Below are 27977 nucleotides of genomic sequence, written 5' to 3' on the forward strand. Positions count from 1 at the left end.
CACCAAATCGTATGTCTATACTAATCTGTTTCTCTATTCTGGGATCCGTCCACGATCATGTACAGCAGATTCTGCAGATCACCGATTCTTTCTTTGGCTAAATATAATTTCTGCAGTAGCCATTTAAAATATAGGATATCAATGCAATCGATGAGTTCATCAGTTAATGGATAACTGTCATTTTGCGTTTTAGTTTGGCCCCTGCCCTGTTGTTTCGCGTCCCTTCTGTACTTTTTTCGTTTTCTATTTTTTTCGCTTTTTTTTTCCGCGCCGAAGTCATTTCTGCCTGACCAAGTGGGAAGATTTTTTCGAAGCATCATACGCCGTGATATTTTTTTTTTTTTCTGGTCTCCATTTTTCTGCCTTTCCCACACCGCCCATAGCGCATACACTTTTTTGAGGACAACAAAGCCACTGAAAACAAATGTGGCTAGGCGCGTTAAGCGGGTCTCTTCCAGCTCCCCCACCAAAAACACGTCACTATAAAGCAAAGTAAAAAAAAAGATGGAGGAGGAGGTCAACGACGGTAAGAAGGAAACTGACAAAGGCACTAGCAAAGATGACGACACTCTCTATGATGAATTATTTTCTCTCGTTTGTGAGGACAAGGATATTGTTAAAAGGGAGACTTATAAAATCCTGTTAGGTCTGATTGACAATGAGTCAATGGTGGCATACATACAGAACAACGAGAAGAGATGTTTGAAGATTTTGATTTCCGGACTGAATTCCAATTACGAGGTGGTTGCTCTCCAATGTTTGGTGAACTTGTCCGCACACATCCCCAAGGGTAACTGCACCGCGAGCGGTTGAGTAGAAGGGTGGCAGTTGGCCCCAGCTTAACCGCTTCGTCACTCCACAGCTTTACCGCCTCATCACTCCACCACTTCCCCCCCGCAGAACTCATACAGAGGAACCTCATCGAAATTGTGTTCGACATACTGAGGGACGAAGAGGAGACCGAGGCGAAAAGCCACACGGAACTGTACATCATGCTAGTGGCAAACCTGTCCAGGGAAAAGGAAGGAATATATAAAATTCTGGACCTCCCGGAAGAGAAGTTAAAAGAGGAGATGGAGGCGGAGGAAAACAGCAAAGAGTTAGCCGTCAGTTACTACCTTAACAAGCTGCTGCACCTTTTCTCCGAGCCAATCGTCACAGCCACGATTAACAAGAACATCACGGACAAGTACTTCTTCATTGCACACATTTTAATTAACGTATCATCCGTAAAAGAGTGTGCCCACTTTTTCAAGAGCGTGTTTCTCTTAAACATGTTGAGCAAGCAGATGCTCCAACCGGAGCGATGCGCAGCTGTGCTTCAATGCGTAATAAATCTTTGCATGAGTGAAGTTCTCCATCCTTATGTGCTTGATGAAGAGTGCTATTTAATACCTAGTGTCCTTTCCCTTGTGTACACACGTGAAAAGGATAGCGAAGAGGACTTTTTAATGCTCTGCTCGATTGGCACTCGCGAAAAGGAAACAAACAAAGATCCAGTGCATCAGCTCATTCTGGATATGTCAACAGTGCTCACCACCTCCACGGATATAAAGAAAAAAGTTATGATTCTTCTGCGCAATTTGTTCTCGCCGGAGCTGACCAGGTGGGTACAGCCGAGTGGATAGCCGAGCGTGCCAGCACCATCCGCCTCGGAAGCATCCCTGTCTTCCTCATCATCGTCATTTTCGTCATCTTCATCGTCGTCCTTTCCTTCCTTTTCTTCCCTTCCCCTCGCGCAGGCAGAGGCTCCGCAGCTATGGAATCGAACACGTCCTGAAGAACTGGCTCAAGTACGAGAAGAACACAGGGATCACGTAAGTGGAGTGTCTGTGCGTCCCAAGTGGGTTTTCCTCCCCCAGTTATTGTTTGTGCATGGCCCTAGTTGGTTCGCCAACGTTTCTGTGCCCAGATTCATCCGCCTTCCCCCCATCCCCTGTCCCTCTCAGATGTGACATCAGCCACCTGGCCGACATGTACACGGAGATGACCCCGGGCTGCGTTTACATCGGGTGAAGCTAACAACACTGGGGAAAATAACACCCCTATGCGGGAAGTACCCCCCCTCCCCTTCAAAGCGAAGTTCAATTTGACAGATTGGCGACGAAGTGGCTTCTCATTTGATTAAAGAATGAAATAACAAAGTGATTCTCTCCACTCCCAATGCCATCGAGAGGAGAAAAAAAAAAAGAAGCATAGAATAGCATAGCTTAAATAACAGAGCTTACGATAACTTACCATGACTTAACACACCACCGCGGAGTAACTGAATAGACAAGGACGATCCTCCCGGGAGTTCCAGGACAGAGCTACATTCACAAGAGAGTTGCCACGGGGACGAAACAAAAGTGGACACAGGAACAACAAAAAAGTTCACAAAGAGGCGACAAAAAAGTAGAAACTCGAATGACACAGAGGTGGACAGAGCACACAAGCGAACGAAGAAAAATCAGGACAAAACATTCGTCACCAATTCATTGAGATGCTTAACTTGCTTATCGAAAACGTCCAGCATATAGGCATTCATCTCTTCTGATAAAATGTTCATCCCTTCCATTTTACCAAGCTTGTTAGAATCGTTTTTCTCATCCCTTTGGGAGTTCCCTTCATTCGATGTAGACTCCTGCTGCCTCTCGGTTGCAAAATCCATGGGCGACCCACCAGTAGGTGTTGTCCTGTCGTCATCATTCTTGTGTGTACATGAAATTAATTTTTTTATTTCGTCTTTTTTAATGTCTTCATTACTGTACTGAATGCTTCTTGAATGGTCCCGCTCTCCATTTATAATACGTTCCTTTGGGGGACTCTCCCCTGAAGAGGTGACGGTTCCAAAACCATCCGGATCTGTCCCTATTGGGAATTCTTCTCTTTTTAATACCTTTTGGCAGTTTATTTTTGTTTGTTTGTTTGTTGGTGTGTCCCCGTGCGAGAGGTCTGTGCTTGGGTTGTCGCAGTCGGCATGGTCCCCATCATCCGAGTGGGCGTCATCGTCCACTTGGGCTTTTTCATCCGCTTGGATTTTTTCATCCGCATGGGCTTTCTCCTCCGCGTGGGTCTCCTCATCGGTACCCTCATTTCTGTCCACCTGGGTGGAGACACGGCCTATGGCTCTCAGAAAGCTTTGCTTAAACTGCGCCGATGATGTAGACAGCGCGAACACTTCTTCATTGTGTGTGCTCGCGCACCCTTCACTGGACGATGGAAGGTTTTCCCCTTGGCTCTTACGAGATGAGAACGAGCCGAGCGGGCCATCCTTATCGTCTGATAAGTTAAAATCATCTGAAACGAAGCTTTGGTAATTAAGGAGATTTTGACTGTCTCCCTTGTGAATCCGTCTCTCCACACTTTCATTAGCTGCATCTACTCGTGTAACTGAGTCAGGTTTCTCTTCCCCAGTGCAGAGCTCGTTTGTCACGCTATCGGACAGCGGCTCATCCCTTGAGTAATTTAGGCTGTCGGAAAAGGTGGGTTTGTTTTCGTGGGCCACGTGGTAGCGCTTGTCACGTCTCTTCTGGTGCCGCAGATTCTTCTTCCGCATCTCCATTTGTGACCCCCTGTGAGTCTCCTGCCGCTCCTCCCCCGAGTAAAAGCCAAGCCTTTTCTTTATATTCATAATAATCGCCTTTACATTGTGCTCTGTCATCTTTTGGCCTAGTGAGGGGTCCCCCCTACTACGTGTGTGTTTCTTGCCATTCCTGTCCTTCCTGCTATTGTTGCCCTTTCTGCCATTCCCCCCGCTACTCGTCTCAAGCACCTTGTCCTGTTGACCCTCCACAACATCCTGCACCCGCTTGCACAGACTTGTGTTTAAAATCTTACTATAGTTAATGAGCTTAATTTTTTTGTTGTGATTTGTGTATAAGTTTTTTAGTGAATCGAATAGAGGCAGTTGTTTGTCTTCCTCCATCGAGTGGATTGTGTCCATCTCAAGGGGGGGCTCGGCTCCCGTCTCGTCAGTGTCAGTCCGATTTGGACCGTCCCTCATGCCTGCGTTGAAGCCGGCATCGGTGGGAAAGCCTTCCCCTAGATGTTCCCCAAGACGGGCCCCCAAGGGATCACTTCCCCCCCCGAACGGGTCGTAGTTCAAATTGAAGGAGGAAAAAAGGGACTCGCCGAAGATATCATTCCCTCGTCCGGTCGCCCGTCTTGCGGGGCTCGCCCCATCGCTCGACAAATCGTCCTCCTCGCCTGTGGCCTTACCCCCCATGCTGCTCGTCGAGACGGACAAGCTTAACCTGTCCACGTCAAGGTAATTTTGCACGCGCCAATTTTTCAGCTTGCTCCTCTCTAGCGTCACATATGCCCTTTCCTTAAATGCGTCCGAGGAATAATGCAATGCGTCGCAATTTCCTCTTTCCCCTACTCCTTGCGTGTCCTTCTGCATTCCGCTCATCGAGAGTCCCTCTTTAATCTTCCCTGTCGTTTCTCTTCCGCGTGTGTGCGCGCACAGCTGATGCTGCTTAGGGGGCTTAGGGGCCGATTTTTTCGCGGAGTTTTCTTTTTGTCTATTTCGTATAAATACCTCTTCATGCGAGTGGTGTTTGTTTCCCTGGTCGTTAAAAGGGCTGTTCTTTGAAGCTTGTTTCCTTTTCCTTCTCTTGCCTTCCCCTGTTCCTCCCCCTGCACATTCGTAGCAGTTGGGCTCGTCGGTCCCCTCAGGGGGACTATTCCCATCTGTGTTGATGCTCTCATCTGTGCCACTACTTTCATGTGTGTAGCTGCTCTCATCGGTGTGGCCATCCTCATTACCGTCCAAACCGTGTGCGGGAGCATCATTATTCTTGTTCTGTCTCGATTCCCCTTTCTGCCTCCTTCCATCGCAGGTATCCAACTCTACCTTGCTGAACGTAAAGGGTAGGCTTCTAATAATATCGTTTTTAATGTCATTGTGCATGTTGGTGGCTGTGCTGTTGGTAGGGGTCTCTGTGTCTGTAGTGAGAGCGGGGTGGGTTCCCTTCGTCTGCTGACACTCAGGACGCGGGGTCCTCTGCCTGCGCGCATATTTCGGGGGATTTAGTCCAGGGATGGAGATCAAAACGGAGTAGTGGAAAAGTGGCACGTATGCTTTTCTGGGAACTTGTTCAACCGGCCACGCTTTTACCCCCATAAAAAAAAATACAAAAAAATGCAATATGGTGTAGCTCAATGAATTAAAAGTACTCAGTTGAACGAACAGAGCCACTCCTCCGAAGATCGTTTCACCTTTACCGATTATCCCTTCACCACGTATGCCGCGCTTAAATTTTCCACACTGAGCGTGCGGAGCATCGGATCCCCTCGCAGAACGCTCCTCAGCGAGTTCCTCGTCGGCTTCTCCACCTGTGCCGCTACAGCAGTGGCCATCATCACCGTGTCACTCACCAGTGCTTCGAACTTCCTTCGTGTAATGACCTCTTTTGACACGTTAAATTGGACATTAAAATAGCAACAGAAAAAAAAAAAAATCGCATTCCCAAAATTTAAATCGGTACATAGTTAACTTAAAAAATATTTCCATTTGGAATGAACAAAAAAAAAAAGGCGCGTCAAAATGGGAAAACAAAAGGGGAAGCAGAATGCAGTGAAAAAGCAACGAAAAAATGGTTAGTCAAGCGGAACACATATACACGTATCCGCTCATGCGTACATGCAGGGGTGAATGCCTGATGACAACGCCAGAGGTTGAATCCCTCCTTGGATAGCAGAATTTCGAAAGGGCTACAATTGGACCCATCACAGTTTCCACTTGAGCAAGCGCCCCCTCTAAACCTTCCGGCGCTGCTTCAGCGTGGGGTGCTTATCGACCACTCTTTTCATTTCTTGAACCTCTCCCTGGACAGCCAACTCGGCTTCCCCCAGTGCGTCCACCTCGCCCTTGCCACCAGACTCCTTCTTAATATACACCTTCTGGTACAAAGCGTAGTTGCTGCCCGCGCTCTTCTGACTCCTCTTGAGATTTTCCACCTTCTCGTTAATAATTATAAAAATGATAACTTCCAGGATGAGGGTGAGGTAGGAGAAGACAATTCCGCATATCAATCTCTGTAAGAGGGGTAGCGTAAAAGGGGTATGGTGGAGGTGGCCCAACCGGGCGCATAAACAGTCATCCATTCATAGACAGACTTATCCACAACCATGCATGCATAGCCAGGCGCACGAACAACAACGCGCTCACGGCTGAGTGCACACCTTACCGTCGTAAACTTGGTGAACCCCAACAAGAGGCTCCCGTAGTACCCACTCAGGAAGGTGAGGAATATGCCAAGGATTAAATTTATGCCGTACCTGCGAAAAAACGGGGAGAAGGGGGGCATGTGCATGCACATGTGGACAAATCGGACGAGGGGAAAACGAACTCGTTTGGGAACACGTCAACTCATCCCTTACGGGTATGTCTTCTTGTAATTCGAGAAAAAGTCATTTATGTTGTTGGTCTTTCCTATCAACTTATTGTACGCCTTCTCCTCCTTCAGCAGATTCTTGAAGGAGTTGCTGTTCTCGTTTATGTTTTCATATATACCTCTATCTGGAGGGGGGCAATTAGGGGGGAGAAATGTTACGTGAAAACGCAGTCAGGATGGACCTCAAAGGAGCAGCAGCGTCAAATGCCGCTACCGTTGAATGGCACCCAGCGCGCGTCGAAGCATTACAGGTTATGTAGGAACTGCACATAACACTATGCGCGCTGATTTTCTCCATGTTGTTGTGGGTACAATACAAGTTGTAAAAATAGAGGAGGATATTCAGAGTGTCAATGTTGATGCTTTCCTCATTCAGGAGAAGATGGATGTTTTTCGTTTTCTGGAAAAACAAGTTGGCCGTCTTGTTGTTTGTTTTACTGGCATAGAGTTCCCTGTTTTTGTTGCACCAGTCTATGATATCATCCCTGCTTTTTTGGAACGTCTCAATGAAGCTTTTTATTTCTTCGGTCATTTCTACGTTTATAATTCTCTTCACGCAGACTTCGTCGGTTGGCATGTCCCTTGCCATGTCGGCTGACGATCCGATTGGCGCATCGCTTAAATGGCCTCTGTGCTTCCCACTCTCCTTCTCGTCCTGCGTCTTGTCCGTTTTTTCATCCGCCACACCACTTGGCCCCTCCTTGGACACTCCTGTGGACTTCCCCTGGTGATTCCTTTCGCCATTATCAGCATTATCCTTTCCAGTGTCCAGGACCTGGACAGCAAGGCTCCCTTTTTTCTCCTCCGTTGAACTAACCGGGGAAGCCTGTTTGTGCTCCCCCCCCATGTCGCGCCCTTTCAGACCGCTTCTATTTTTTTCCCCAGACCCACCATCTGCACTGTTAGCACAGAAGTTGTCCTTCTGACAAGAGCTGTTCACCATTTTGTTTTCCTCGCAGTCCCGCTTGGCGCTATGTCCCTCAAAATGATAAATGTAAAAATAAAGATAAAAATAAAAGGAACATGCGAATGGAAGTGGAAATAGAAAGAAAAAGGGAAACGGAAACAGAAGTGAAAATTCGCATCATCATTTTGTGTATACAGAATTTTTTTTCTTTTTTATCCTCTTCGCTCATTTATTTCCTTCCTTCTTTAAGATTTGACCATCCCATTCTGCTAATCTTTTCTTTTAAAAAATATGTACCCAGCTTGGGAAAAAAAAAGCAATTTTTTATTTTTTCCTCCTTAGTTCACTCCTTTCTGCTTTCTTTTCACCTTTTGCTCCAGCTTTAGTGTTTGTTTTTCCTTTTCTTTTTTTTTTTTTCTCTTTCCAACTGGCACGTTTATGCGGTTACTTGAGCGAGCTTATGCACATGTAACCTGCAAGAACGAAATGCAAAGAGTGACTACTCCCAGCTCATCAAAGGGGCCGTGGGGGCGTGTTCCGACAGTTTTCTGAGTGCACAGAAAGGAGGCATACGGTTCGATCCGACGGACGAGTGGAGGTTGTGCCTTTTCCGCGTTAAGTTGCTTTCCCCCTTTTGGTGAAAAATCGTCGCTTCCCCATGTTAGCCCTCCTTTTGCTGCCTCCGCGTCGCTTCAGGACAAACCGTGTGTGTTCTGCGGGACTCGGTCGAGTTGCTGGACATCCGATCAGGAAGAGGGAAGAAAATAAAACAAAAAAAGAGGCAAGGTTGCCCTTCCTCCTGCAGACGGAGCTTCCAACTTTTTCCCATCTTGACGAAACACCGAAATGGTAGCCACCTGCGGAGTATCCCCTTTTTTTTTCCCCTCGTCTAATCCTCAAAAATGTAAGCAATTTCCCGTTTGTCATTTTATCCATTCTTTCCCTTTTCACGTAACATTCGTGTCCCGCTTCCTGCATGTGAAACGTACACGCTGGATGAACAAACAACTGGTTGTTTTTTAAAAGTGTTCACACCTCAACACCTTCGCACTCGAAGGATGGAGATAAAAATGAGACAAAATGTGTCCCACACAAATGGAAGAAAAGACAACAAAGTTGATCTTTCACACACACGGAAAAATAAACAAATTAGAAAAGCGAAGCAGAGATTTTTTCTGAACTGTTCAGGTGAAACTGCATTTCTGTAACGTCTTTACCTACACGGTCATACAGTAGAGCGCTGTTAAAGTTTTAATCTCACCCGTTTTGGCTAGCAGCTTGCCGCATTAAGATCCAAAAAAAAAAACTCACCAATTTTGATAAAACGATGAAAAATGTAGCTAGTCAATTTTTCAGTGACCCAAAGGGGCAATATTATTTCTCTCCCCTTCTCGCTCAAATCGTCCTATGACGTGCAACCCTTCAATCAACATAAAGGGGAAAAAATCGATCACACATACATTTGCAAACCCAATCAAGTTGCGTACAACTTTTAAGTTGCTTCGAAGCACATATTCGTGCGGGCAGAATTTCGTGTGACCGTCTTTTTCCTTCTGGGTGCCTAGCGTGCACGCGATGGAGAGAGGACCATCCCTCCGTGCACTCACATTGTAGTAGTCGCTCCTCATGTTAACCTTTCCCAGTTTTCTCTTCTCCAAAATGTTCTCTAAGCACACTTACGTACGTGTCTTAGTTATGCGCACGTTGGATTCTACGCCGAAAATGATATGAAACGCTCCCCAGTTGGGGCACACTGCCTTTTAAACCATTTTGCTACAAGGATGTTCCTTTAAACGTACATACAGTAGGTGGTTATGTGTGTCTGTTTGGGTGGGGAGAACTTCAGGAAGCCGAAGCAACCACTCTATTCTATCAACGTAATTTTCTTTTCATATTAACATGTGCAAGTGGACCACATAATGACTCTTTTTTACATATGAATGTCGTTTTATTGGGCCTGCCCCTGCTTACGTACACTGTTGGTCGTTTCGTCTCCCGTTTGGCCATAACGTCATAAAAGGGAGGAGGAGGTACCTGAGTGTAATGGGGGTGCATGTGGTGCCTTTCTGTTTGGTTTCGCGGAAGGCACACACGTCTGGGGAGCAAAGGCATGCATACGCATATGTGTTAACCTTTCTCGCAGAGTGAAGCAACTGTAACGTCGGCGATTACGTCAAGGGGGGAAGAGAAATAGGAAAGAGGGAAAAATGGCCAAGTTTCCATACAGACATAAAAAGATATCTTTTCTTGATGCCCACTTGCAGTTTCTCCTACTCATAATGGCATTTTTTCTGTTCGTGCCTCGATGGTGTCAGACACACTTTACGCCCCCACATTTATAGTTCCCACTTAAAGGAGTCACTCTTGTGGCTCTCCCTGTTAAGAATGAGACCACGTGATCATACATTCAAAATGAGTACTCAGTGTAGTGACCAACTTCACCTTTTTCCGCTTCCTTTCGGGGTGTACTTTCGAAATTTACAGTATAACTGGCGTTATGTCAGTGCTTTCCTTTCGCTCCGCTTTGTTCTTGCTCCACTTTGTTTTGATCCATTTTGTTTTTGATCCACTTTGCTTTTTTTTTTTTGTCATTTTTCCGTTGCACTCTTTCTGCTGTATGCGACAGCTATCTCAGTATTTGCCTCAGCGTTGTTCCACCTTTTGCACCACTTTTCCCTGCGCGTGTACAAAGCGGACTTGTTGTGTGCAATATCCCAACGTGAATTTCAAAGCCATGTGGAGCCCCCCTCACGGACAGAGCGGCCCGGAGAAGTCGGGGCAGCAGTACCATCAAGAGGAAGGGCGCATGTGGACGTTATCTGAGACTGCACCGAAGAGAAGGACGATATAAATGGAATAAACCGTCTCCACGTGTTGGTATCTTTTTTTTTTTTTTTTATTCGCATCCCCTGTGCACATATCCTATACCCATTCTGTAAAAACATGCATGGGTGCAATAACATATGTACACATTCGCTCATGCATCCTTTCGTGCGTGCATGAAGCAAGGAAGAATGGAATCCACTACTCAAGGCAGGTGCAATTCTGCCAACATGTTGGCTTCGAAATGGACTTTGTTAGAAGGCACTTCATTTGGATGAACTCGGTTACGTCTGCACCATTTTCGACAGAAGCTTTGGGTGAATCGGGGTAATCCCCGGAAGAGAAAGAAAAAATAAAAATAAAAAAAAAAAAACACGGTGTAAATTTGACTTCCAACCACAAGTTCCTCTTTCCGGGGGCTATCAATTATTCACCATTAACAAGTACAAAGGAAGGTGCTTGAAATTTTTCTTCATATGCACTGGTATCTGCAATGGCGGGATTGCCAATACTTATGTAGAGCTGCACATCCACCCAGACAGGGCGGTAAAAATGGGTCGTATGGATAGACTATGCGTAGTGGAAAAAGGTAAGCTGGCCGGCATTGTCGCCTCCCTCCCCCTCCCTACACTAACGAGCAAAAGTGTACCTATATTTGTACACTCTTGGACGTTCTTATGGATTCATTCATTTGTTTGTTGCTCATGTGGCCGCGTGCACGTGTAGAGGCCCCGGCGTAGCTCAAGTCTAGTGGTCTGCGTGGCATCAGTGGCACAGGTGTATGTTGTGACGGATCAAGAAAGTGGCCACCAACGGGGTGTTCCCTTTCTGTGAGCTTTGCTCTCGTAAGGGAAAACAGAGTCGAACAGAACAAAAACAAATCGAATAGGAACAAGATGGAGCAAATTGGAGCGAAGGGCGCCAAAATAAAAAAACATTTTTAAGTCACGTTCTCTTTTTTAAATCATGTTCATTTTTTTTAAATCACGCTGTGTTAGGGAAGAGAGCCAACCCATCGGCATATCAGCGGAAAGGACAGCCAGCCTGAGCAAGAAAATATTCCAAAAAATACATTAAAGGAAAACGCCAATCTTGTATTTTCCTATTTTTTTTAACTTTTCCTTCCTAGTGATTTATTTCCATTTTGTACGAAACTTCCTCCACAAAAAGAAGAAAAAAAAAAAAAAGATAGCCCCAAATCAGTCAACATTTCTTTTCTGTTGTTAGCCGTTTGGGGAAACGCCAAATATGGGAGTGATAGCCAGAGCCTAGGTATTTCCCTCCTTTTTCTTTTTCCTCCTTGATGACAAAATTGGTACATCAATTCAAAGTGTAACGTGTAAGCACATATGCACCTTCGTTTATAAACGACCCTTCTCCATGTCAGTTGCTTTCACCATGGGCACAATTGGAAGTGGATTGGAAGTAGCCCAACCGCTAAGGCGCGCCTCTACATACCCGTCGCATTTGCACGTTGTTGTGCATGCTGTTTTGTAGGTAACCTGCGCCGAGCGTGTTTTTTTTTTTTTCTTCTTCCAAACGTGTAAGTTGCACGTGGCACGTTCTGTTTTTAGCGTTGTAGGCATTTTCTGCATCATAACCAATGGAAGGGCAGCTATCATACCCACGCATACCAAAGGGAGCAGCGTACGTCCCTGTCGCTCTGCTGCTGTACACACCGCGTCGCTGATTTGCTCCACGCATGGATGCGCGGCGATTGTGCAAATGCTGTTCTTTATGCACGTATGGAGGTGGCCTCGCACTTGAGTAAACGGCTATCTGAGCAATCGCCTCGTCACCGTCGATCATCCGCATACAACATAGAAAAAAACAGTTGTGTCATTTTCTATTATGTTTTCTTTTATTTCTTTTTTTTTTCTTATTTGTTTATTTTTTCTCTTTTATTTATTTTCTTATTTTTATTTATTTTTTCTCCCCCATCTGATCTTCCGCACGTGTATTTTCTGCACGAAAAATGAGGCTCCTCGAGTTGTTTAATTTTTTTTCTTTTATTACGTAGGCCGAGTGCCAGCCACTACCATCTAACTTGTCATTTTTTTTTATTTTTTTTTTTTTCTTTGCTCACGAGGGGGCAAACTCCGCAAACGACACGTGTATACAAGGGGAAGGGGAACAGTCCATTATGCATTCTTCTGATCATTTCTGTGATATTTCCGCACTGCTGTTCCCGCTAGCGACTACTCAAATAAGTATTGCCCCTAGTGCCCCTTTTTACACAAATTCTTACCAGCCCCACGGGTTGTATTTCTCCGTCTAAGAATGTCCCTGTAGAAAGCTGTATATTAAAGCTCCCCCATTCTTAATCCACTAGAAGATGTAGTGTGCACGTCTGGTGGGAATGTAACTCTGTGAATACGCGTTTAGCTAGTCACACCGCTGCATATTTAGCTAGTCGAATCGCTCCCCGTTTAATCCTATTTTTTCGCCTAAAAGGGGGCTTTTGATTGGACTGCCTTTCCGAACGTCACTGCAGGGTGTAGGCCACGCGATAAAGGCCCAACCCAGATGAGGCAAATGGAAGGAGAAGGAACCGATTCGACCACCAGGGGAAGGAGGAACCCGGATGATGAAGACGAACCAAGGAAAGGTGCTAAGAGTGAGCATGGCTCCATTGGAGGTGCTTACCATGATGCAGATAATGTGATCAACGCGGATGGAGATTCGGACTCCCACGAGAGAGGAAGCGTGAGTGGCTGGGGGAGTGCCTACGTGAGTTGCGACTCGGTGAATGATTCCATTGGAGACTCCGCTTTGAATGCGAACGAGTCGCTGGAAGAAATTCCCAATGATGTGCTGAAGGACGTGCTGAGTGACAACTGGGATGGCGATGCCGAGGGGGCTCCGCAGGGCGCTCCAGATGAGTATGGGAACTCTCACCAAGAGATCCCCTACATGAAAAACCGTACGAAGCCCCCCAACGAGTTCACTCAAAGTCAACATCCCTGCGAGTATAGAAGTAAGAATCATTTTCTCCAGAGGATCATCAGAGTAACAGACAAAACGATGGACTCTACAGAAAATATCCACCATCTCTCTAACAACTCCAAAGATGAATTAAAGAAAACGTCCCTATGTAAGTACTGGATAAAAGGAATGTGCGCAAATGTAGAGTGTAACTTCGCCCATGGTGAGCAGGAGCTGAAATATACTCATGGAGTATACAAGACAACTATCTGCAAGAACTGGAAAAGATATGGAATCTGTTCCAGTGGAATTAACTGTCGGCATGCACATGGAGAAAGTGAATTGCAACCAAAGAATTTACCTCTACATCTTTTGAAAAGAAAAAGTTGTTTTAAAGATGATCTCTACGTGACCAAGTGTGTGAATGTGAAGGGAGAACAATGCATTGCGCTGACTGATGGGAGACTTCTTAAGGACGGTGGCTTTGGAGAAAATACAGGAGCTGTGCAGAGAGTCCCTCTACGAAGCGGTACTCGCATGGGTTCAAGGTTTAGGGCGCATAACATCCATCGGAGAAGTGGAGTCCCCCCGGACTACTCAATATGTGGAGCAGACACGGAGAGACAGAACAGTCACGGTCATCATCAGCATAACCATCCCCATCAGAATGAACGATTCGACATGGGAACAACCCCCCGCAGTAGAGACAACAGCGGGAAGTGCATTACTCATTGCAGCTCATCTGCTATGATTCCAAATCAGGGGCGAAACGAAAACAACGAGAGGAGTGCCACTATGTGGTCATACAAAAAGATGAGCAATTACCAGCGTATGATAAACAAAGGGGGGAAGTTCTATCGGGAAACGACTCTACATGAACATCCTGTCTCAAATGAAAGACACAGCGTGAATTATATGATTAGGAAATTTTGTAACATGTATGGGGGGGATAGCAAGAGCATTACATCTGGTACATACAATTATGGGTTCGATGTGATGGAGAAGGGGCTTGGCTTGCTGCGGAACGGGTTCAGGGTGGAACAACCGGATGATTACCAAAGGGGAGACGACTCCAACGACAATTTTCACCAAATGAGAAACAACATTACGAAGCAAAACTTACTGATGAACAAGGTCCTAGATGCACATAAAAGAGAGTCTTACGATGAGGATCTCTTTTTGGAGTACCTTCCGAGGGTTAGATTTGGAGAAGAGGTTGAAAATCGCTTGTTGGACGTTAACACTCTTCGGAGGAGCAGTGTGCATGTTAGCGGTGGTGCAGCGGGGGGAACTCTGTGCGATAATCGTGTGCTGCTGGGGGATACGGGCTTCGATGCGCCGGGAGAGTTTACACCCAGAATGGAGAACTTCGGCTACGGAAGCAGCCACCTTCGCAATGACTGCCTCAGGCGTGCCGACGGAGACACATCCGTTTTGAAGAGCACTGCGGTGGGGGCACCACCCTGTGGAAGACTCCCGGACAAACAACCCCCCTACGACAGCATGAATTATGTCTCCCTATACGTGAAAAAGCAGGAAAGAGTTCGAAACGACTTTAGTGATGAGGCGGGGGTGGCCAAGGTGGATGGGAGGAATGGCATTGTTGGCCGTGTTGGCAGTTTTTCCGACAGGTTCACGAGACTAAACTCGGATGTGCATCCCCGTGCGCACCTGAACAGCAGAAGCTGCAACTGCAGCCTTGTGAGCACCAGAGAAAAACATGCAAGCGGGGAGAATGTGGTGAGCGGCGATAACGTGGAGGAGTACCTAATGAAGGAGTACCACTTTAGGCTGAAGAGCATGTGGGTGAAGAAGGGCGACGATGCAGCAATGAAAAGGGAGTCGGGCTGTTACAGCGGCCTATGTGATGTCCAGGACGGATGCTATGGAAGGGAGAACGCTATTCAGACGAACTGCATGACCACCTTCACTGAGAAGACAACTACTGGAGGTACCACGAGTGGAAGACCCAGCAACGAAGTGAACAGGAGTGGAAACATAGTAAGGAACATAATCATATCCAATGGAAACGATCTGGTTCTAATAAACACTGGAAATATAATGTACAATTACAGCCAAATAAATAGCACCAATGTGCTTCGTAAAAATGGGATCAATCAAAATTTTAGTAGCTTCCCAGACTTGAGGCTGACGTGGAATGTGCAAAGGTTGGAGCACCAATGCCAAAGTGCAAACCGGCACCTCATAGAGGGACGGAGCGTGACAGAGGGACGGACACAAGAAGGAACACAGAGACGGACACCAAGAGAAACACGAAGGGTGACACAGAGAGGGACACAAAGCGTGAGACGTTTAAATGAGGAGGGACCCTTTTCCACCGTCTCGTATGAACAAGGAGACCTTAAACAGGTGCATCGTGGGGGATGCTTAAATTGGGGGCGACTACCGCTGGAAGATGGGCAGCAGAGGGACGAACCTCAGGATAACCCCGTGGGGGGGCTTACCCAAGGAAGAGGAGAAATGCACAGATTTGCGGGAGAAGTTCGCGGTGACCAGGTCAACCGTGACGAGGTTGGCCGTTCCGAAATTATGGACAACTTGAGACGCAGCGCGAAGGATGAGCTGCTAAGAAGCCTTCATAGAAGCGGCCCTGATGGAAGTTACTACTTCCCCACGTGTGCAGAAAGAACATTTGGCAAAGCTGTCTCGCCAAGGGGAGAAGCAAAAGGTGAAGGGAGCCAAATAAACGGTCCGACTCCTGTCGTCACCAACGGAATGGTGTATGCCGATATGGAGGAAGGGCATATAAAATTTGAGCTCAACTGCATGGAGAAGTGGACAAGTGAGGGAGGAGTGGCCCAGGATTTGTATGCACCGAATGAGGTTAACCCAAGGGTACTTCCGATGAGAGAAGTGAGCGCAGAGCGGGTGTCTCTTGCGCAGATGGGCACAATGGGAAGTGATGCTAACCGTAGTGAGATCGGAAGCGCTGAAATAAGTGGAAGAAGTGGAAGAAGTGGAAGAAGTAAAAGAAGTGAACCGAGTGGACCAGATGGAGAGGGACGAGTTACCCCCTTGCGAAACGGAAATCCGCAGATGAACAAACCGCACCAAGGGAAGGAGGAAGAGGAAAAAGAAAACCACCTCGGAGTCTTCCCAATCGATGAAACTTTCAGCCAAAGCAAGTTCCTCTCCGTCAGTGGAAATATGGATTATAGTGTTACTGGACAGATTGATGACTTCTTCGTGAGGGAATTTCCTTCCCCCCTCTGTACGTCTCACAGCAATAAACTGAGCCCCACGCACCTCTTCCTGGGAAGTAGCACAACTAAGAGTGGAAGCCACGCGAACGATTTGTCTCCGTTCGAAAGTAGGATGAACAGCACGGAGGTGTTTTTTCACTTTGGGAGGGGGGCTCAGATATACCAAGACACGTCATCCGAGATCCACCCCCTAGAATCAGAGCCCAAGCAGCTTCATCCGAGTTACGATAACTTCTTTAAGCCTCAAAATGGATAATGCGCGGTGTAATCCTTGTAGAAATGCCCATAAGGAGCGAACCTGGGATGACAACAGACATGTTTGGTTTCGCCAGAGAGGAAGAATGGAGATGCACGGAAGGTGGAAAAACTTGGTGAAGCATCCGAAAAGGAAAACTCATGTGCAGGACATACCCCTGGTGATTACTCTCCATACAGTGACCACCAATCAGTACAACGCCTTGCGCGATAAAAATTTTATTAAACGCCACGACAACGGTACTGCCATGGTGGGCAGCAGTGAGCAGAAGAAGAAGCAGGAGGAGCAGACCAAGCAGCAGACGCACCAGACACACCTGACGCAGGCGAAAACGCTGCGAAATGCAAAACAGAGGAACACCTGAATTGCTACGACGAAGGAGGCATACACTACAGTGACGAGAATGAAAAGATAATCGACACTTGGAATGTATTTTAAATTGCGCCGCGGAGGAGGATATTTTCAGGTGGGGTGGCCGTTTAGTGATTCCACTGCGCAAGGGGAGAAACCGCAAGAGGGTTTTAACAGGAGCAATGCCGAAGAGGTAGCTGCACCATCAGTTGCGCATATCCCGGAGAGAGTACTTCCCTGAGTGAGTATCTCCAGGAGTACTTCCCTGAGTGAGTACTTCCAGGGGGAGGAATGCACTGTAAAGCTTCTGGTTAAAAGCCGATATCGTGTAACATACGCTGACGAAGAAAGAAAAGTGATGAAGAGACCCAGGCGAGATATCGTGACGAATGAGGGGTTTCCCCTGAGCGGTGCAGCATTCTCTGAGGTGTAGTGTACCATTGGGTAGAGTTTTCCACGTTGTGTCTTTTCTTCACTTTTCTTTCTTAAGCTTCTTTCCCGCTGATTGTGCATTCCCCAAATATTCGCGCCTTACATGTACAATTTGATGCGACGATGTCATTGGGGGGGGGAAAAGAACACAAAATGGAATTTTTTTCTTTTTTATTTTATTTTTTTTATTTTATTTTCTTGTTGTTGTCTCCACTCCACAACAGAGACTTGTTAGGTCCTCCTCGATTGAGCAATTTATTTTTTCTTTGCTCATCCCGCAAGAGAATCACAAATTAAGGGTAAAGGGAGTTCATTTTGAGAAAATTGGGTTGACCGATCAGAAAGAACAAAGATAGTGGGAGGGCAACCAAGTGCCTACACGGCGAGGCCGTTAGCCGGTTAAGCGGTGAGGTGGAAAGGCTTCTCCTTCCGAAGGGTTAACCTCTTTGATGTTCGTCTCTTTTTGTGGGTGCCTCTTGGGGGCGGTCATAAGTGAGTTTACCGGGAGAGCGGCACTTAAGCCGCACTGTGAAGGGGCACTCCTCAGACTTCAATACACGAATGTCTGAACGCGAACACGTCACGCCCGGCCAAGCATACCGCGCAGACGTTGTGCAACGCTCTGCCGCAACTGCGGGTTCGTGAAGTAACAGGCGGCGAATTCATAGATGTCGTCCGGCTTCTCCCTGAGCAGGTCGCACACAAAAATGTGAATCAGGTATTTTAAAATTTTATTTTTCTTCAAATAAACTTCATTTTGTAGAACCTTTTTTATTTTGAAGTGGTTGACTTTTTCCTTCTGTTCCTCCGACAAGTCGAAAAGGGTGATTTTTTTCTTGTGTTCTCTTTCTTCGTTCACTTCCTTCTGGAAGGTGATTTCTTCGCGCGTGCCTGCAAAGGGGGGGAGAAAAGCATTGGAAGAGGCCAGTCAATCATACCAGAGCTTTCACCTCGTTACGCGGCGATACTCCATCATTGCAGCGCGTCCACCTCACCGATGCTCACGTCTTTACCTGCTTCCCCCGCGGGCCGCCTGCTCAAGTCGTTGGTTAAAAAGTACGAGGGCTCTATCTTCTGGAAATCGAACACTGAGCGCGTCAAGTTTGCATTCAGCGACGTGGGGAAGTTTACTAGCCTCCTGTGGATTTCATTTTGTAACTCTTCATCCAGGTGTTTCCTTCCGTTGTTCTCCAGGCCTCCAAAATTTAACATCTGGGAATCCTCTTCCTGGAACATTTTTCCTTTTCATGTGTAGGAGATTGTGTGCAAGTGGTAGACACGTACGTGGCTGTTGGGATTGGCGGAAAAATGAATAAAAAAAAAAAAAAAAAAAGAAAGAAAAAGAAGATATATCGTCACGGTATGGTTTTGCTTTATCTCCCCACATGGTGATGTTCAAAAAGGGCTTCCTTCAGACGGGGCATTTTCCCTCCGCGAGGCGAAAAAAAAAAAAAAAAGGTGGGAATGAGGTGCTACAAAGAAGTCCAGGTGGCCCTGTTAGCCCCCTTTTAACGGGCAGAAGGGGATGGCCAATGGAGATCTCTGACGGAGAACGAAAAAGGAGCTTAGTTTATATTTTTCACCGAGGCGAATTTTAAAAATTAAGTTCAGGACAAGTTGGAAGTGGCGGGTCACACAAAAAGGGAGAAAAATAGTAGTAGCAATAGCATCAGTAACGGTAGACAATGCACACAGGCACATCGGTCAGGTCGGGGTCGAATATGCTCACCAAATAGGGGAGTACACCCGTCAGAAAAATACAAAAAAAAAAAAAATTTGAAAAGTGACAAACAGATCCTGACTGCACACCAGCCTGGGCCACAGAGCGAGGCTGGGTCAAAAAAAAAAAAAAAAAAAAAAATTAAAAAATGCCCCGAAGAGGTCATCCACAATTTGAGCCATCTTGGGATGTCGAGCGGATGGTGGTGCAGAGAGGACGGCCCTAAGGGTAGCACTCATTCCCAGGAGGACCACTAAAATGGGCAACTCAACTAAAACACTCAACTGAACCACTCAATTGGACGACTCATCTTGAACCCCTCCCCCGCGTCATTCTTGCGCTTGCCCCGTCTGAATCCACCCGCGTTGATGGTTCTTCGCCCCATGGCCCCCTTCGCACGTCTTTCGTCCTCCGAGGAGGCTCTACACGTCTTAAAATTTTGGAGGAACTTCTTCAGCAAACTGGAGAGGATCCACTCGCCCAGTTGCTCAAAGAATGAAATCAAAATGTGAACGTGCATATACGTGTGTTCCAAAACGGACTGTAACACATCCTCCGTTATCTTAAAAAGAGAGCACAAAACGGAACACGTCGTCCCCTTCAAGTACAGAAAGAGGAAAATAGACAGATACAACTTGTTGTGTTTCCTCTCCATGTGATCATCTGAAAAGAAATTTTTCTTCTTTCTGTTCCAAAAGTAATTATTCTGGTTCTTCAACGCTAGCATGTTAATAATGTCACTATCAAATTGTAAGACGTGAAAAATGATGTGCTTTGTGTAGTTGTCCGAGCAGATCTTGGAGATTAAGTTTTTCAGAAAAGGGAGGTAATACGAAAAGGAGGCGATATTCAGATTATGTGCTGAGCAAATATAGCACAGGTGAAAGCTGTGGTTGAAGAGGTATAATCTATCATAACTTTTTACTTCGGATAATAACTGAGATCCGAAGGATACAGTGAAGTTACTGACACATAAGGATCTGCATAAGTTCGTGAGGCGGAATGTTCTTCGATTACTCTGCATCTGAACACACTTATGCTGGATTAGCACATTTAGGACGGCGTGTATTTGCTCCTTTTTTGCCTCGTAGAAGACGCGTTCACTGGGGGTGAAATTCTCTTCGTCCACTTCGAGGGGCAGCCGCTGAGGGGATTGATCAGGGCACTTTCGGGGGGAAGGCTCCCTTGATAGAGTTTCCCCAGACAGATCTTTCCTTGACAGAGCTTCTCTAGACAGCGCCACCTCCGCGAAGCAGAGCGAGAAAGACAGCATCGCAACCACGTCTCGCAAAGACACGGGCCGCGCGTCCAACAGACACAGGAACTCAATTATGTATTTCTCCATCTCTTCGAGTGAACCCCCGTCGTTCATGGTGCTCGTAATGTTCGTGCAGTTCTCCTGAAATATTTGGAGCATCTTCTTTTCATGCTTCTTCTCCAGGAGCAGAAAGGAGTCCCCGTTCTTCTGCCTCGCCGCCCTGCCAATCATCTGCCTATACTGTGTGACGCTTAGAAAGTTCTGGGCGATGAAGGGGGATGCTATTAACACTCGATCTACGAGCAAATTCAGCCCAACGGAGAGTGTTGATGTGCAGGTGAGCAGGAAGAGTGTCTTCTCCTTGTAGGCCACCTCGATCAATCGCTTAACCGGGTTGGTGATATCACTATAGTAGTAGCAGATCCCGTTTACCACTAGCTTGCTCATGGTACTGTGTGCGTATGCATCGATCTGAAGTATGCTTTCATTCAGTTTATCCCTCCTGAGTTTCACCTCCTTCGGGGTTTGCTCCACAGGGAAGGCACTGAAGTACTGATTAATCAAGCTGACATAAACTTCGCAATTTTTTTTCGTCGAGCAAAAGATCAGGGTGCTTAGATTGTTCACTCGACTGTGTAGTGAGAAGCAGAGGAGCGAATGGACCAGGCTGCTGTTCACTGAGGGATTCCTCATCTTCAGAAAATGAGCAATGTTATTTTTTGTATTCTGATGGAACGTTTTCATTCCTTCACTCAGATGGCACCTCTTAAAGCTGCTAACATTTGAAACATTAGGAAGGCACCGTGTCGCCCCTTGTTCAGCAGACTTGTCCTCCCATGTTTGATAAAAATCGTACACATTGCAGAGGTACGAAAAGGGACAACCATCCTTCTCCTTTCGATACACACCATAGTTGCAAATGTAATGCTCCTTTATCTCTTGGGGACGTCTGTAAGGGGAAACATATATTCTGGCATTCATCCATTTTCTCAAGATGGGTAAATTATTGAGAGTGCCACTCATGCAGATGACCTTTATCTTTGCTTCCCTTCTGTTGAGGAACATAATTTTCGAGATGATATTCTCGATATATATTCCTCTTCCCTTTTCGCTGATCAGGTGGAACTCGTCAATCACGACGATGAAGTTGTGGTAGGAGTGTCCCCCTGGGTTGGCACTACGTCCGGCTGACCAACTGTCCATTCCCACGCCCATACTGACCCCCATGCCCACCTCTTGACTCTCCAACTTATTCCTATTCAAATAATTGTTCATTTTTTCGTAGGTACACAACACGATGTCATTTTCTGCCAACTCACTACCCACCTTGATGTTCGTCCCCCTGCACAGCTTCTTCAAATAACTCATCTTTTCATTTATTAGCGAATTTAGGGGAAATAGAAAAAAGGTCTTTTCCGTCTTGTCCATTTGCTCAAAAGCGAAAATTTCAGCCACGAGCGTTTTACCACCTGAGGTTGGAGCCACGAAAAGGAAGCTTTCCCGTTCCTCCCACCTAACCCTTTTCAGCTCACTTAGACATTCTACCTGCCAGGGATATAACTCCTTTATCTGTTCCTTTTTATAGTTTTCTATGATGGCTTCCTCTATCCGGTACGCGTGCAACTGTTGGTAGTCGCACTCCGGGGTTCCCCCCAAATGGTCTCCTTTCACATGTTGCTTCCTAAACGGGGGACTATACTCCTGGTGGCTACTATGGTTATGCAGCTTCCTTTCTGTCTTAATCACTTTCGTGTGGTCGCTCCTTTCGCGGCTGCTTTTTTTGTCGAGCAGATTTTCGAGCTTTGTAATCCAATTCACGTTCATTTAGTGGAGGGCTGCGAACGTGGGTGTTGCGGGCCACCTGGCTGCTCATATGTGCTGCTATACGTCTGTGAATCTACGCGGTATGTGCTTTCCTTACACGTGTGTGTATCTACGTGGTATGTGCTCTGCTTATAAGTGCCGACACACACGTAACTCGGCGAATTTGATTTGTGCACTCGGTCAGTTGGTCATTTGGCAATTTGGCTATTCGGCCTTTTGCCGTTTTGTCCTTTTGCTTGTCTCCTCATTTGCGCGGCTGGCCTCTCCGTGCCGTGTCGGGCCGAGGGGACTTGACTGGATTGCAAATCCGATTAGGTCAGTCGGCGCCGTTAAAAAACTACTTACCCGTTCGCGCTGTACATTTGTGTCACCAGGCAGAGGAGTTCTCTTTTTTCTTTTTTTTTTTTGAGAACGTTGCCAATACTTCTCGTTCTCGTGAATGACGTGCGGGCGAAGGTGACTACTATTACGTTTCTGATTTTTTTGCGTTTTAATTTTCGCTTTATTTTGCGGTTTACTCTGCAGTTTTCTTTGCGGCTTATTTTGCGGATTATTTTTCGCGTTATTTTTCATGCTATTTTTCGCTTCACATTTCATCACTTTGCTGCGTCTTCGCCGCTCCACTTCATCTTATGACTCATTTTATTATTTTCCCCCCATCCCCCATTTGGCTGTGCCGCCTTGCCTGTTCATTCTCGCCGGAACAGGGGAAAACGCGAACACTGCATGATGTGAACGTGCCGCGTTGGCCAGTATCCTCTGTTCAACCAGATCGGGATGATAACTCTTAGATAGATTGAACAAGGAACAACGGATGGTCGAGCCGTTGGAGAACTTTCACACTTAAGAAAATTAACAAGTCCAAAATGTTCTGAACAGGACATATATATATATATATGTTTTTTTCTTTTTTTTTTTTTTTTTTTTTTTTTTTTTTTTTTTTTTTTTTTTTTTTTTTTTTTTTTTTCGCTAGCTTTTTTATTCAACAAGCCAAAAAAAAAAAAAAATAAAACACACACCAGTTGTACAAGCATGGACGAGGAGCAAAATGAACATGCGAATGAAAAAGGTTATAATTTAAAAAGAGGCGCACGTGTACAAGCGCATATGTGTACACATGTGCACGTGTAGGCGTACTGATCGGCGAACGAATATGTATGGCTAAGATATCGAATCACCACTTTAGCATGTTCCCCCTTCGCTGACTCCCCATGGTGTGTGCGTACCAAGTCAACATGCCTCCGCACAAACCGCAGTAGACAATGAGAATCGTTGACCTTGTAAATCTTGAAGGATGGAGAGGACCCCCTTCGAATTGCGCCCGATTCGGGTGTCTATATCCCAAAGCGGGAGTTAAGGGGCACAGAATAGAGAAAAAAAAAAAAATAAAAAAATAAAATTAAAAAATAACAAAATGAGGAAGCCAAGCATAGCAAACAAAATGAAACGCTTCGCAGACCCACCCGCCGTGTGCAGAAGATAACTCATCACAAACGTTGCCTCGCATGAGTCTGTTGCAAACGTGTAGGCAACGAACAGTCCTGCGACCTCCCACAGCCACCCCCAAATGCGTGCACAGCGACTTGGGCGCGAAGGGATCAATGTGGCCGCAAAAGGAGTGTACCTCCTGGCTACGAATATGTTTGCAGTTTTTTTTTTGGGTATTTTCTCCCCTGCTTTTTCGCTTATTTTTTCGCATTTTTGCCCCCGCCTTCTCGCTTCTTTTTCCCACCCACTACACACCCGCTCCCCCCCAAACACATGCGTACCACCCGTCGTAGAATTGCAAACCTTCTTAAACGAAATAGAAGACCTTGTTAACGAAGCAGAGGTGAAGACAGACTTTAACGAGGCGGAGGAATTGATGAGAAACACGTGCAAACAGTTAATCGAGAAAAAAAAAAAAAACAGCAGTTGCCCAATTGACCAGAAAATAAAGTTATTCCTCGAGGAAGTCAATTTTATTAATTACACACTTGACGAATATGCCAAGGAGAGCCAGCGTAGAGAACAAATTTCAGACAGGAGCAAGGAACAAATAGGTGAGCTTCCATCCCAGGGGGAGAACTTGCCCTCCAAGGAGCAGGACGAAATGCTGAAGGATCTAGTTTTTTTGGAATTAGGTTTGAAGGAGACCTCTCCAGCTGTGGGCGAGGTAAGGCACAGGAGGGAAAGAAGACGTGCTTCTTGACATGTCCGCCTTCTGCTTCATATGTCACTTTCTCTATGCCAGTTGAATGACCCCTCTGTGTACTTCACTCCGCCTCATCATTACTTACCATCCCGCATAGGCCAAAGAACTGCTGCTAACAATTAGCGAGAATTTTGAGAAAATCGAGAACAAGGAATTCGTACTGACCACGAAGAAGGCTCTGGACATACGAATCGTACTTTGCAAAATGGAATGAGATGAAATGATTGGAAGAGGACGGATAGGACAAGCATTTCTCTATCCATGGGTAGAGACCATGGCACGAGAAAGTCGACATAAGACCGACCCAACCGTTTCCTTCCCCCCCTGCAGGATGACTTCCGAAGGAATGAAATAAGTGCAGATTATTTTTCCAAAAGGATAAGTCAGATACACGCGGACACGGTGGTAATGGGCATTTTTATGAGTGTTTTTTTGTGTGTGATTTTTTTCTTTCCTTTTTTACGCCCCTATTTGTCCCCCAGGCGCAGCATGGCAAAGCAGCAGACACGCTCCATCACTGTGGAGGTTGCCTTTGGGGTCGCGGTAGCGGTTACTTTTTGTTACATCTTTTCTTTTCCTGTTAGAACCAATTGGCACGTGAACTAGAAGAGAAGGAGAAGAACTCCACGACGATGTGCCGGGAAAACACATCAAAGGAGGGTCCCGAAAATAATCCACATGGCGAACTTCCCAGGTTGAATTTAACTTTGGTATCTTCCATGGAGCCATCCGCCGGTGAAGCTGCCACAGAAGGGGGGGAACTCTCCAATGCTGCTTTCTCTCAAAATGACAAGTCAGAAGAAGGGAAATGTGAAGGTAAGGAATGTGCCATCCTATCGCCCTGCATTTTTATGGCGTGTACTTCTTGGGGAGGAGTCTGCCCCATAACGCCGTGTCCTAACTACGTCTTTCCTCAACCGCGCCCCTTCTCAACCACCCCCTCAGCGCACACATCCAACTCGGGGGGAAATAGCACCCAGCGGAGAAGCCGAAATGAGAAGATAATGGTCCATTCGAATTTCTTCCACAAAAAGAAGGTACATCACGAGTGTGTTGTGCGGCTGGCTGTTTGTGCGACTGGTCGTTAGACGGTAATCGTTGGACGCTGATCGTTGGCTGTCCACGACGAATTACGCAAACCGGAGGGTCGCATAACCGCACGTGTGCATTTATCGTTTCTCCCCGACATCTCGAGTGTTTCCCCCTATACACATGCTCAGATGAAGCTCATGGAGCGCTGGCAGAAGGTGGCCGAAGAATCCAAGCTGAGGAATGACTCCGACTCGAGTTGTTAATTTTCTTTTATTTCATTTTATTTGTTGAAGCGGTGTATTGTATAGCCCGCGTGTGAGGCTCGCATGCTGCTTCGCTGGCACAGTCGGAACCTTTCTTCTTGGCACCATGGGGGTCGAAGTGTCAATGCACACGTATCCTCGCGTATACACAACGCCTGGTTTGCGGCGAGAACGTGGGCTGCGGGTGGCAGATTGGGGTTACCCCCCCTCCGTCACTCGTCCTTCTTGTGGAACAAGTTCCTTTGTTTCACTTGGCTGCATCTTACTTTTTCTCATTCTGCTTTGGCTTATTTTACTTTTCCTCATTCTATTTTTCCACATTTTATTTTTTTTTTCTTTTTTTTCTGTGTTTTTATTCCGGGCCGATTTTTTAACCCAGCGGTTCCGCCGCGCCTTTGACTTCTTGAGAAAGTTCAGTTTCGCAGCTCGACAATTGTTATCGAGGCTTCCCACCTCGTACCATTTGGTACCACTTCGTCCCTTGTGTTCCTCTTTTTTTTTTTTTCTATCTCGAGGGGTAGCTCTGCCTCTCTTAACTGCTTCTCAGCGTAACTGCGTTTCATCCCGCTCCACCGGCCTCCACCCGCTTCTAGCATTGTTTGGCCAACGCAATGCTCGCGCGGAGGAGTCCCTTTTCGAAGCTGCTGAGCAGCAGGACGGCCCATGTCGTCTTTAGAAGAGGCCTCCCCAAGTTGGTCTCTCTGCCCAGGCGGCACAAAAGCAGTACCAAGGAATCGCAAGACGCCTCCGCGAAGGACGCACCGGTGAAAGATGCAACCAATCATCACTTCAGCCACCACAGGTACGTGGACTTCTACCGTGATGAATCAATGAGCGTTGGCATTGTAAGATTTAGAAACATCATCAATGGGAAAAAGAATATCTTTGGAGATGTCCTAGACGAGCTGAAGAATGTCATAGAACACATCACCAACATCATGTCCAATGAGGAGATGAACGCCTTCTACATAAAAGAGTTTCCACGGAGGGAAAACTACTTGGTGAAGAATTTGCGCAACAGGATTCCTTACTTGGACAATCGGATGAAGGTCCTGATCCTTAGCGGGGAGGGTGGACAGACTAAGGGTGCAGGCGGTGGTAAGGATGGTGAGGCTGCCACCACCACCGCTTCCACCCCGGACTATAACTCCTTCCTGAAGAACGACGAGCAGCTGAACGTGCAGCTTGCCAATTCATTCCGCTACCTATGCAACACAATTCAGAATCTGCCGCTAATCACAATAAGCAGCATCAACGGGCAGTGCTACAACAGTGCAATGGATCTGATGCTCTCCACGGATTTCAAATTGTCTAGTGAAGACAGCACCTTTGGATTTAATAAAACACATTTAGGATTATTTCCCTACGGAGGGAGCACACAGAAGCTGTTCCGAGCCATTCCAATGAGTTACGCAAAGCATTTGCTACTTACAGGAGATACCATAAGAGCGAAGGACGCACTGAGGATTAACCTAATCGATATATGTATGAATCAAAATGAGGAGCATTTTATAGACAACTCTTGTGTTCACTTTGATAGCAGCTTGACGAAAAAGCAGAAGATGGAGATTCTAAAACAAAGTGTTGTAACTTTCTTTCCTGATATTTTTTCAAATGAATTATTTAATGACAAGATGAAGGATAGTTGTTTTGTCTTTTCCCTTTTTTTTGCCTTCCACTTTCTGTTCATTCCTACGAACATTTTACAGAATGTTAAAATGAGCATCATGGAGGGCATGTCGCTGAACGAGCCCAATTTGTACCTTGATCACGATAGGGCCCTTTTCGAGCGGAATATCAACGCACCTCAGAGGGGGGAGATCCTCGCCTACTTGAAGCGGAGAGCTAGTGGCGCGGTTACAGTGCCCACGTGACAAGCGAGAGGGAACGCTGCAAAGTCGGTAAAGTATATCCACCACGATATGAGTCTCTAACAAGAGCAATAAATTTTTTCCCACACCTCCAAAAAAAAAGAAATAAAATACCACTATATATAACTCCGCCTGGTGTCCACCCCCCATTTCTTTCTTTTTTATGTTAAAAAAAAAAAGGCGTTGTAAAGTATGAAAAAACTCATTACAACGTTTTCTTTATTTTTTTTTATTTTTTATTACCTAGACTGATTATGATCTTTTTCATTGTGTTGAAAAGATCCTGCCCGCTAGGGATATATTTACGTGCGTATTTCGTCGACGCGGTAGAACTTCGTTTGTCTAAAATGGCACACATGGAGTGTAGCGATGTGTGGGAGAAGTGTTATCTACCTTCCGCCACCACTGGCACTTCTCTGATGTTCATACCCCATGAAACACGGATATTATTAATTCGCCTGTTACTCACGAATAACTCGTAAAGTAAAACGATAATACACGTGGGATTTTGATATGG

The 27977-nt window shown here is 46.2% G+C and overlaps 9 protein-coding genes across 9 annotated transcripts; 5 read left to right on the forward strand and 4 right to left on the reverse strand.

Moving 5' to 3' along the window:
• Positions 1-504: 504 nt before the first annotated feature.
• On the forward strand, positions 505-1821 carry C922_03606 (hypothetical protein; the record flags this gene model as incomplete). Its single annotated transcript, XM_008819198.1, has 3 exons — positions 505-790; positions 901-1606; positions 1743-1821. The coding sequence occupies 3 exons, from the start codon at positions 505-507 to the stop codon at positions 1819-1821; spliced, it is 1071 nt and encodes a 356-aa protein (XP_008817420.1).
• A 628-nt stretch (positions 1822-2449) lies between these two features.
• C922_03607 (hypothetical protein) lies at positions 2450-4894 on the reverse strand (the record flags this gene model as incomplete). The annotated part of the gene is made up of 1 exon (XM_008819199.1): positions 2450-4894. One exon carries the CDS (start codon positions 4892-4894, stop codon positions 2450-2452), a length of 2445 nt encoding a protein of 814 aa, XP_008817421.1.
• An 848-nt stretch (positions 4895-5742) lies between these two features.
• On the reverse strand, positions 5743-7323 carry C922_03608 (hypothetical protein; the record flags this gene model as incomplete). Its single annotated transcript, XM_008819200.1, has 4 exons — positions 5743-6021; positions 6174-6264; positions 6367-6505; positions 6630-7323. The coding sequence occupies 4 exons, from the start codon at positions 7321-7323 to the stop codon at positions 5743-5745; spliced, it is 1203 nt and encodes a 400-aa protein (XP_008817422.1).
• Positions 7324-12645: 5322 nt separating this feature from the next.
• On the forward strand, positions 12646-16515 carry C922_03609 (hypothetical protein; the record flags this gene model as incomplete). The annotated part of the gene is made up of 1 exon (XM_008819201.1): positions 12646-16515. The coding sequence occupies one exon, from the start codon at positions 12646-12648 to the stop codon at positions 16513-16515; it is 3870 nt and encodes a 1289-aa protein (XP_008817423.1).
• Positions 16516-16600: 85 nt separating this feature from the next.
• Positions 16601-16879, forward strand: C922_03610 (hypothetical protein; the record flags this gene model as incomplete). The annotated part of the gene is made up of 1 exon (XM_008819202.1): positions 16601-16879. The coding sequence occupies one exon, from the start codon at positions 16601-16603 to the stop codon at positions 16877-16879; it is 279 nt and encodes a 92-aa protein (XP_008817424.1).
• Positions 16880-17878: 999 nt separating this feature from the next.
• Positions 17879-18534, reverse strand: C922_03611 (hypothetical protein; the record flags this gene model as incomplete). The annotated part of the gene is made up of 2 exons (XM_008819203.1): positions 17879-18189; positions 18312-18534. 2 exons carry the CDS (start codon positions 18532-18534, stop codon positions 17879-17881), a joined length of 534 nt encoding a protein of 177 aa, XP_008817425.1.
• Positions 18535-19298: 764 nt separating this feature from the next.
• C922_03612 (DNA polymerase theta subunit) lies at positions 19299-22100 on the reverse strand (the record flags this gene model as incomplete). Its single annotated transcript, XM_008819204.1, has 1 exon — positions 19299-22100. The coding sequence occupies one exon, from the start codon at positions 22098-22100 to the stop codon at positions 19299-19301; it is 2802 nt and encodes a 933-aa protein (XP_008817426.1).
• Positions 22101-23132: 1032 nt separating this feature from the next.
• On the forward strand, positions 23133-25589 carry C922_03613 (hypothetical protein; the record flags this gene model as incomplete). The annotated part of the gene is made up of 7 exons (XM_008819205.1): positions 23133-23169; positions 23882-24255; positions 24392-24487; positions 24625-24699; positions 24879-25110; positions 25240-25331; positions 25515-25589. 7 exons carry the CDS (start codon positions 23133-23135, stop codon positions 25587-25589), a joined length of 981 nt encoding a protein of 326 aa, XP_008817427.1.
• Positions 25590-26200: 611 nt separating this feature from the next.
• C922_03614 (hypothetical protein) lies at positions 26201-27463 on the forward strand (the record flags this gene model as incomplete). Its single annotated transcript, XM_008819206.1, has 1 exon — positions 26201-27463. The coding sequence occupies one exon, from the start codon at positions 26201-26203 to the stop codon at positions 27461-27463; it is 1263 nt and encodes a 420-aa protein (XP_008817428.1).
• Between the last annotated feature and the right edge of the window lie 514 nt (positions 27464-27977).

Source organism: Plasmodium inui (genome assembly GCF_000524495.1).
Source record: "Plasmodium inui San Antonio 1 unplaced genomic scaffold supercont1.16, whole genome shotgun sequence".
Classification (NCBI taxonomy): domain Eukaryota; phylum Apicomplexa; class Aconoidasida; order Haemosporida; family Plasmodiidae; genus Plasmodium; species Plasmodium inui.